This window comes from Cyprinus carpio, chromosome B2 (assembly GCF_018340385.1).
Source record: "Cyprinus carpio isolate SPL01 chromosome B2, ASM1834038v1, whole genome shotgun sequence".
Classification (NCBI taxonomy): Eukaryota; Metazoa; Chordata; class Actinopteri; order Cypriniformes; family Cyprinidae; genus Cyprinus; species Cyprinus carpio.
In genome coordinates, this window is record NC_056598.1 from 24,458,861 (window position 1) to 24,470,197 (window position 11,337).

Here is an 11,337-nt window from a genome sequence, read left to right on the forward strand (position 1 = left end):
GTGTTTCATTGTGAAAGTGAAACTACTTTGTTTGGCCTTCCAAAAGAGGACACAACTAGAAATCAGTGGTTAAGTTGTATTTACAACAGTTCAACTCAAATATTCAGATGTGTGCTGCGCATTTTATGGAGGATGAGGACTGTTTCCTGAACCAGTAGCCTACAATGCGTCTTTGGAACAAAGGCTGTTTCTATAAAGTTGGGCAGTTCCAGCTTTGCAAGGACAGCTTCTGACTCGCAGCCTGTAAGTACATTTTATATTTAAAGAATTTGCCACTGATGATTCAAACGCGAGTTTTGAGCATTGTAGAGTAGCGCTTGTTGTTTGTTGTTTCTCTGATCACAAATGCAGACATGGTTTTATGTTTACGAAGCACAACACATAAAAAGACAGTATAAGTCATTATAATCAGTAATTATGTCCCCACTGGATGCAACAAATGCCTTGTTTGTAATGGGTTTTATTGGTTTTATTGGCAAGGGGCATAACATTTCCGTCACACGCTTGAGGGATTCGGCCAATCACAACGCACTGGATAGTTGGCCAATCAGCATATACCTCACTTTTCTACGGAGCCCGGGAGGTCATAATAATATTCAATAAAACAGTATGTTAACATGTAGGCTAACTAGGAGCTTGCTGCATGAATCCGTAAGTACAGTTTACAAATCCGAGGGAACGGATTGCGAAAGCGTGCGCACGGATTATGAATTTGAGGGTACGGATTTAAAAACCGAAGGTACGGTTTACAAAATCTGAGCGCACGGATTGGAAATTTGTGGGTACGGTTTATTATTCCGTAGGCACAATTTGTTAAACCGAGTGAACAGTTTAAGATTTTGTGAGTACGGTTTACAAACTGAGGGGACGGATTGCAAAACTGTCACCATGGATTGTATTTTTTTCTCCTACAGGTAACTTCTCGGGCTCTGTACTTTTCAGAATGATGAGCTTTGTAAAAATCAACACTTTTCAGAAAGGCGGGGCATAGAGGAGCAACAATAATGTGCATTATATGGAAAATAATGTGTTTTTTAACCTTAAACCGCATAAACACATTGCATTACACCAAATACACAAAATAATGTTATTTTTAGCAACGTCATAGGACCCTTTTAAACCGTCATGTTTACTAGTACAACATGGGCAGCACAATTCTGCAGATAGAAAAATAGGGTTGTACTAACCCACAAGCCTCATTCTAAAATGTTAGAAGTTGTCTCAACATATTAATCTGAGAAAGTATTAGCATAAAAAAATTCACCTTTAAAGGGATAAGTCACCCTAAAAAGAAAACCTGTCATCATTTGCTCACCCTCATATCATTCCAAACCTGTACAACTTTCTTCTGTGAAACACAAAAGAATGATCATTCTGCTCTTTTCCATTCAGTAAGTGACTGGGGAACAGGGGCTGTCAAGCCTCAGAAACAACAAAAGAAGAAAAAAAGCACCATAAATGCATCATAAATTAAGTCCATATGACTTGTGTACTATTTTCCAAGTCTTCTGAAGCCATACGATAGCTTTCTGTGAGAAACAGACCTTTATTGTATGAAAAGAAAAGCTTGGAAAATATGATAACGACATTCCCATTTGTGCTCCATGGAAGAAAAAAGACATTAGGGTGAGTAATGACAGAACTTTCTTTTTGGTTGAACTATCACTTTAAAAAACAGCCTTTATGTAATTGATGGGTAAGCTGGGTCACAGTGACCAGAAGTTTGTCTCATAACTGAAAGTGGCAGATGGTTAAAAAAAAAAAAATAACCCCTCTCAGTTAAACCTAAAAATCTCTATCATTTAACATGAATGTACAATAACTTATGAACCACAGTATACAATATACACACAATAAACACAACTGATATACAGTATATAGACAAAAAGTGCAATGTGTTCAGATTAGGGGTTGACCGATTATCGGCGTGGCCGATTATCGGCGCCGATATTAAGCATTTTTATTGTTATCGGCATCGGCCATTTTCAAAACTGATTTGCCGATAAAACCATTTTATTTTGAAATGCGCGATCTGGCACTGATCCAGCCACCTCAGTCAGAGCGCACCGCTCTGTGGCCTAGACTAAGCCCCGCCCATCATCCGTCTGATTTGTTGGGAGTCACGAGCCTGGCCAATCAATACGGCTGGCGCGGCTGGAAAATGTTCAGCTCTCACACCGAAAGCACAGGAGCTGCTTCAGTGATCATCATCACACATCAATAAGTTATCTCTCGAAGGTAAGAATGCAGTAAACGTTCCTGAAGTTGCAATAAAATCACTACACTGAAGTTGCAAAACACCTAAATATAATCGATTTATGATGACAAGCCCCGTTCAGTTATTATACTGTGAATTCCCGGTCAATGTCCGTCATTGCAGTGATATGCTTTAACGGATCATCACATCACATCAAACCTACTTCTCTCACCATTCGGCCAACTTAACGTTATATTGTGAATAGATTAGCAACACGAATGAATTAATTCACGTCTGCTGCGTTTTTTTTTTTTTTTTTTTTGTTGTTCACATAGCTTCACTGAACAGCGTCCGTTCCGTTAGGGCTCTTAGTCAAAAAAAAATTGCGCATATTTGGAGAAATATTGCTTTATTCTAACATGATTGCAAAATAATTTATCATACAGATTCAGAATTACCATTATGCAATTTTGAAGAGCTGAAAGGGCATCAAGCGCGAGCTTGGGCGTCGTGACGTCATTACTTGGCGTGGCCGCCATGCTGATGGCCTCCTTTACTGCTACTCGGACTACTGCGCAGTGTTTAGACATACTCCCCCTCAGCCGTGTGTCTTAATTTGATTAATTAAAAATCTATTTCAACCATGGTAAACCGTTGCTGTATTGTGGGGTGTAATAGCGCAACACATAATCGCCCTTTGAAAAAAAATGGATTAACTTGCCACTGCTTTCCTGCTTGGAGGCGCGACCACGGAGACCAAGTGAGGTATAATATCTGAATATTAATTTATATAGCTTAAGTAAACACTGAAAATAAGGGAAATTTCCTGGGCTACTCATCCAAAAAAACGGAAAAATTTCTACATTCATCTTTCTGTTGCTGTCCCTCTGCTGACAGCAAAAATTCGTACTACAAAACTGCTGCATTAACTAAGCGAGATTGTGAAGCTATGTCTAACGTGACTTTGCTTACATTGGTGTGAAATTGTGCTCTCACAACAACCACGCTGTTATCTTAAAAAGGCAAATATCACGCTAAGGTTGCTTTCAAGTAACGTTAAGCAAAACTATGGTTTAAAAATATCTGTTTTGCTGGAAGGGCAACTGTGTAGCAACAGGACAACAGCACAGAGACTGACAGGTCCGATGGAAGGGCTAACGGGATATTTTACAGGAAAATACTACAACGGGAAGACAGCGGGAAAAGAGCTCAAATACATGAGAACCCCGGAAAAAAACGGGAGGGTTGACAGCTACTAACTAAACTTTTGAAACACATAAGTTAGTTAAAAGTACATGTGAATAGTTGTTAGCACTAACGGTTACTAAACTAACAACTAGGCGGAGTGCAGTTTACCTTTGTCCGGATTACTGTATACTGTTTGCCGGCTTTATGATCTGCAGCTCCTTAACCCATCCATTTGGTGCCCAAGCCCTATTCCTGATTTAAGTTTACCTTGATTTAGCGGCCGCGCTCTCTCATTTGACTAATAACCAGGATGGGGGGGGATTTCCCCCCTTCTGGTCTATGCATCCCTGCCTCTGCTGAATAACTTTTATCCCCGGTGGGGATAAAAACATCATGCTAACCCGCTCTGACGTCCAGATCTGAATCAAATGATACGCGATCCGTTTGAAGCGCTTCGAAACAGTGAATCATTTTGCGACGCAATGGTTCAACTGATTCGGAGTTTCAAAAAGCTCCGTTGTGTTCTTTGCTCGCTTTCTCGATGTAATTTGTTGTTTGGATAACCGTGGACATTAAATCATTACAATTAATAGGCCTAACGTAGGCTTACAATGTTTTTATTAAACTGAGATCACACTAAATACAATTTCCGTCGTATTAAAAACATTTCATAAAATTTTTCAAAAGCATCTGTTTATTTCACAAATCGCACCCTGCTAATAACCCTATAAAAATAAAGTAAATTGTCAATAATCTCACCTTGCACGTTTCTGGATGACGCTGTCCTGTATACTTCCTAGTTTGTATCGCCGTGATAAACAGTCAAACAAACATTTTACACAAAAAAAAAAAAAAAAAAAAAAAAAACTATTACAATATGGGTTGTGTGTGATTTTAATGCAATTCTGGGTTGCAAATAAAATGCTAAATATATGACACACACACACACACACACACACATATAAATATATATATATATATATATATATATATATATATATATATATATATGAGAGAGAGAGAGAGATTACATTTATTTTCCATTATTTGTTCATTTGTCGCTGTTTAAATTTGCTTTAAGTTTTACTTTGTTTATAGGATGCTGCTGATGGATGCTCCCAGCACTTTTTATCTTTGTTGTTATTATTAATATTAATGTTGTTATTATGAACAGTTCTCAGAATTAAAGATGTGTTAAAATAATTTAAAGAGAGTCTTTGTCAGAGGCCTTTTTATTCTTAATTTTGACATTAATTTTCATTTTTACACTAGACACATATTGGTTCAAAATATCGGTTATCGGTCTCCTTGATCTGTAATAATCGGTATCGGCCCTGAAAAATGCATATCGGTCGATCCCTAGTTCAGATGCAGTGTCTATGCTTCAAAAATAAATGCTATAAAAGGGGGGATCGCAGGGATGCTGCAAAAGAACCATTTTTGGTTCCCCAAAGAACCTTTCAGTGAACAGTTCTTAAAAGAACAAGGTATTTTTCCACTATAAAGAACCTTTTTTTAATGGAAAGTATTCATTGATGTTAAAGGCTCTTCACAGAACCATAAGATGCCAACCTTTATTTACCCAAGAACCTTTATTTTTACAAGTGTATAACGTATTTTTCCTTTTCATTGCCAATACAATGAGTCCTGCTGTAACACCTTAATGCCCCACAGAATCCCACATGTAAACAGTAATAATTGTGCCAGTGCTGACACCTGTACACACAGGTAAAAATGTCATTCTAACACACCCATATTTACACACAGTCCTCCTGTTTGCAATCATTCCAACAAAGCTGCTCAACTAGGATAAATTAATAGAATATACAGAATCAGAATTATTATTTTTTTGGATCCATAATAAACCAGAAACAGCAACATTATTAAAACAGTTTGTTTAAAAATAAGTCATATCATCGGTTTAATAAAACTATGACAGACACTTGTCAGTTATCAAAATCAGACCACATAAATACACGATTACATTCTGGAATCCTCCAGAATGACTCTTCCACCCCCATAAGCTTTTGTCCGCAGAGCCAATCCGAATACAGCATGAGAGACTGTGAACCAATGAAACAGTTGCCTGTGGCAAGAAAGCCAATCAAATGACAGCATGCGTGGAAACTAGGCCAGAAGCAAAAGCAACAGAACAGTGACAACAGATGCCCCAATCCATTCACACAAATAGGATATTGTAATATATGACAAGCTTATGAATGCACATGTCACATATGCTAATTTACTGAAGCACATCTGATGTATATGCACAAGCTCCAAAACGTAAGGTACTCTGGGAAATATTTCCACCTTAAATATCCTACCCCGTTTCACTGGACCGGGTCAGGAGTCAATGGGAACATTCTGAACTCCTGAACTGTTTGTGTTGGAACAAACATCATGATGGATTATTTAAAATCTGATTGAAGTACACAAAATAACAGAGCGCTGTCTCATGCACACAGGGACGGCAGCAGATGTGGCCTAATAAGGGGAATCATCCTTCTCTGGGTCTCTCTGTTAGAAGGAATGATGCAATCTACATGAAACATAAACCACAAAACACAGACACCCTTCTGCACTCACTGACCATGTGGCACCACTGTCTTCATGAACCGGGTCAAGTCTTCACTCATTACAGCATTGGTGTGACATTCATCCGAAACTATTCTAAACTATTTTCTCATCCTTGTATAATTATTAGAAAAGCGGGGTTTTACTTTTTTTGTTAGCAGCTTAGAAATGAGAAACTACATGGAATATTTGTACTTGTAAAAACATATTTCTCACATTGCAGGAATAAGAAATACAACTATCTCTCCTTGACACCGTCCAAAAAGTGGGGCAGACTTTGTACCTCTATGGAAGGGGATTTCAGAATGTGGTCCACAGACCCCCAGGGAGACTTCTAGGGGGTCAGTGAAAATAATAATAATAATAATAATAGAGAAAATGTTTTTATACAATATGCATCTTCACATAATTTTATTATACATCTATTTCTACATTCTCAACTCTCCTTCTTTGCAATGTACATGTGCTCAAAAATAGTTTCAACACAGTTTTTAGTTTGCTCATAAGCTTTTCTGTAAAGCTTCTATGGAAAGATATTTATTATGCAATTATGCAATTATCATTAAAGATGTTTCTCTTTCTCTCATATATATATATATATATATATATATATACAAACACATACACACGTTAACTTAATACAATAAAATATTTTGCAGATAATATTTTAATAATTTTAGCTTTAGTACCATGAAAATTAAAAGGAAATAATTTTAGACTTTTCAATATCACGTCTTAAGTTTTTCACACTATAATAAGGTCCGTTTATACTGTACATAAATATATAAAGCTTCATTAAAGATCAATTTAGTTTAGGAAAGGGGTCCCTCAAAGAGATCTCCTTATATTTGGGGGGGTTCTTGGAATAAAAGTTTGAAAAGCCAGGTCAAGCCTGGTCAAAATTCATGGTGGTCATAAAACATTTTCACTGGCCCCCATGAAAATGCTGTGCTTTTACGATCATCCTGAATTCTGTTTATTTGCTTGCTTGCATATATATTTACTTGCTTGCTTGTGCATTTAATATTCCTTACAATATGTGTGACCAGAAAACTACGACAGGAGTATCTCATATCACATGGGCTTCTCATGAAATATCACAGAGTGAGAGAAATGCACTGGGGGTTTGAAACATCATGACCAAGCGCATTACTTGCAAAATGCACAACAAAGGAAAGCCAGACGAATGCCCCAATGCTGTACACATACCAGCTTCACTTATAACTGATTTAAGTGCCCTATATATTCACAAAGGCGGTGGCTGTGTTATGAACAGCTCACTGGAACGGAGAATGGAAACGGAATATGAGAGAGAGAGAGCGCGAGAGAGAGAGCGGGAGAGAGAGAGAGAGAGACTTTAAATTCCAAAAGACACATCCCCCTTTATACATCCCAATAGCAACGTATCGAAAGTGTGTTATAATGTCTTAAAATACACATTTCTGTCCTCATCCAAGGTCACCGGAACCGCTCTGTCCGGTTCTGCAAACACGCGCTCACTTAAATCTGATACATGTATTGAGCGCGCTGACCCTTTCATCTCTCCTCCTGTCGTTCACTTTCTCCCTCTCTGACCGGAAAAACGGGCAACTACTCACCCTCCGACAGCTCCAGCTCGAGCTCCGCGAGCCGCGCGCGCACCTCCAACGGCAGCGGTAACGAATCACGGTCTGCCATTGCGACTCCAACACATCCGAGCCTCGGTGCCTCTCTGTGTCTCCCGAGCACACGGTGTCAAACGTGTATTTCACGGTGCAAAAATAGACCGCATGAGTGTGAGCGCGGATGGACAGCGAGCAGACGCTTTACTTGAGACCCGTCATCACCGGGCGCGTTTTCTCGGTTTCGCTCGGCTTCCTTCTGATCCTAGATTGTTGTGGTGCACAGGAGCGAAGCTGCCCGTGTATCCACTGCGGTGCCACCGTGCCCGCCGCTGCCGTCTCGCTCACGTGACCTCGGTGTTCGTTCAAACGCAGTGGAAAGCGACAGTGCGCGCGCGCACCGGCTGTAACGGAAAGCGGCAGCTGTGTGAAGATACAACGACCTACAGTGCCATCAAACACACCCCGGGTGAATGAGGGGGGCACAGCGGCTCCTTCTGCGTCAAATTTTGAAGGATAACCTAATATAAAGATTCTCACCTATTTTACGAGATAATAGTGTAAGCAAGCGCATAAAATTATAATTCACGATTCAGTTACATTTTTCACGCATTACAGTGATTAAACATTTTTATTATCAAAAGAGAAAAGTATGCTACTTTATTTATGTTACACGTTTTATTATGTTAATATTTTATATTAATAATTATTAACTTTTTGTCAGCCTATGTCAGGGTTATATATAATAAAATGATATTATTATTATTATTTGTATATTTGGTATATAATATTATTTATTTTGTTCGAAATTCTTTTACTACACTATTAAAATGTTTAGTGGTTATGATGCCTCCTGCTGGTGAGCGGTGGTATGAACGCAAAGCATTCAAATCCAAGAGCAAATCTTTTATAGCCAAAATGTGCATCTTTAAATCAGCTTGGAAAAGATTGTTTAATTTACTGATCTTGTGATCTTGCACTGATCTTGTGTCTTTGTCTCTCTGCACGTCACTTAACCCCCCCCCCCCCCATTTTTTTATTTTATTTTATTATTCAATTTCTAGCTGTTGTGTCTTCCATTACTGGCCAAACTCCTTGTGTGTGCTAGCATAGTTGGTGAATAAAGCTCATACATTCTGATTCATTTGTTTTTTATTCTGCAAAACACCTCTGCATCTCTCATCTTTCTCATGACTTTTCCAGTTGCTTAGATAGCTATGTTACAAAATCCTAAAACAAAAATGACTTAATGTGTTGCACAGACTATGTAAACATAGTAAACATCTTCTGACATGGGTTCACTAAGGTCACTAAGGTCCTACTAAACAAGTTAACATTCATTTAAACCACAGCAAACCACATTATTTCCTTTCTTACCTAGTCAGGGTTGACGCCATACTGAATTTTACGAAGGATGAAACCAAAGCTGGGAGGGATAGACTTACAGTCTTTACAATGACATGGGCTGTATTATGGACAGCAAACTATTTTATGGAGTGCTTGTCTATTTTAAGTTTTTCCCATGAAAAGTTATTACCTGTGATAAGCAAGTTATGCATATGTTCCAAGGCCTACCTAATATCCTTGAGAGAAACACACAACATAAAACCAATAGCCGAGAACCAGTCAGTAATAACCACCTCAGAGGAACCATTAAACACTGCACATACATGCCTGTGGGACAGAAACACCACATCAGTTGATGAACTTTAAATCTGGCAACAGCACTGCACTTGTACCAGTAAATGTGACAAAAGCATCCATGGAGATCTGTGGAAAGCTAAAATTAAACTTTTGAAGGTCTGTTTCATTTAAAGTAAGAGATGACTCTTCACTTATACAGTATTTTGGTACAGATTTAGTAACAGTAGCAGGAAATTCAAAAATAAAGACAGTAAAATCACGACCATGAGGGTTAAATAAGTGAAATTGTAAATTATGCACAGATTAAATTAAATGCTTAGATCAGAAATGACGCAAACACCTGAACGCAATAGTTTGACCAATCACAGCGACTTCATTTACATAATCCACCTCGACAGTTTCACTGGGAACAGTTTACATTGTTTTAAACAGAATAATTCCATTAAACTGGAAAACATAGAAACAAAACAAAAACATAGAAACGTCTTTTATATCATTAACGTTTTATTCGTAAAGGTTTTTTTTTTCTTCTCCAACCACCAACGAAAAGTGTGTCTCACTTGAGGGGCTACAAAACGATGAAGGTGTTACATTTTTACTCGGAGTGGAAGGAAGTTCACTGTAGAGGTTACTAACTGAGTGTGTTAATCACTCATCCTATCACCTCGGGGAAGGTCTGAGATAAGAGCCAATCGCTGTCCTCACAGGACATCATCTGAACAGATGAGCGAGCGCACAGGAAAGATGGGTCAGAACGCGGTGTTCACGCACAAGACGTTGGAACGCAGAATAGCGAACCAATTGATGCGAACCCGTTGACTTGGAAACGCTTGCGGCTGGCGCAGTGAGTTCAATGTGAACTGGCACAAGATGCTAGAACCCAATTCAGACTACTCTCCTACCACTCATTTTCTTTTATTTGGAAAATATATAACATATAATAAGATACAGTGTTGGGAATGTTAATTTGAAAATGTAACAGGTTGCAGATTACAAGCTATTTAAAATGTAACCTTTTGATTATATTTGATTACTTTTATAGTATCATTTTGAAACTTTGAAACCAGACAGGGTTAACCTTACAGTAGGACTCAACACTGATTACTGTCAGACTTTCACTGTCACTTGAATTAAGATTATAATCATTTCATTTCAAGTTTAATAGCTATATGATACTGTTTTTAAAATCAAATCTTATCTTTGTGTAGCTAAGATGACAGGCATCAATGCTTTGGGGAAAAAAGTTAGGCCTAATCTTAAAATATGAAAGCATATACATAAAACCAAAAAGGAAATAAAACAATATTAAATAAACATGTCTCCAGTTCTAGGTACTGAACTCCTGAAACACTGGTGTCTCATATTTTAGAGCAGTCATTGCAATTTGGGAAAGAAATCAATCAAATCTGTATCAAATATTTAAATGTAACCCCCTTTGTAATCGTTAACGCTTTCATAAGTGTACTAAACCATTTCTCAGTAATTGTAACAGATTACAGTTAGCCTACATTTATTTTGTAGACTATATAAATTATGTAATTCCATTACATGTATCTTAACTAGTTACTCCCCAACACTGAATATATATGATAAAATTTAATAAGCTTGAATTTTACAAAGGAAAACTTATGTTATGTTTTTTTTTACTTGTATATTTATTTGTTTGTTTCTTTTTTAAAACGCTATCAAGCATATCAACAATAGCTAGCCTTCCCTTCTTTTCCTTTCAGTTTTTTTCTTTCTACAAGTAAATTCTTGAACTTTATTGTAATTCAATTGCTTTCATAATAATAATAATAATAATAATAATAATAAAATGTTAATGTCTAAATCACTTTAAATTGTCAACTCTCTCACCGCTCTAAAGGCAAATTCCAAAATATATTTTATAGGCTATATTTAGGCTATTTAGCTTTAGATGGCACTGATGACAATTCCTTTACTGATAATAGCCTACTGAATGTTTAAAAATCAAGTTGAAAATGAAAAAGTACAAGTAGGCTATCATACACCCGTAAGATACTTTCAGAGTCTTTCTACTTATTTGTTTCATAGGTGTGGCTGTTATTTCATTTCAGATTAGGGTTAATAGGCTATCAAATGACCACCGTTTTATCCAAATGACCACCGTAG

General features: G+C 37.5%; 1 protein-coding gene across 3 annotated transcripts in view; it reads right to left on the bottom strand.

Moving 5' to 3' along the window:
• Positions 1–7,986, bottom strand: part of LOC109050183 (disco-interacting protein 2 homolog C-like) — a 35,092-nt gene extending 27,106 nt beyond the window's left edge. For 2 of the 3 annotated variants that reach the window (XM_042718759.1, XM_042718758.1), the window contains exon 1: positions 7,558–7,986. In XM_042718759.1, coding sequence (XP_042574693.1) covers positions 7,558–7,636 — 79 coding nt within the window. In that variant the 5' untranslated portion in view covers positions 7,637–7,986. The remainder of the gene's footprint in view (positions 1–7,557) is intronic. The other variant, XM_042718760.1, reaches the window with a different exon arrangement.
• Positions 7,987–11,337: the final 3,351 nt, after the last annotated feature.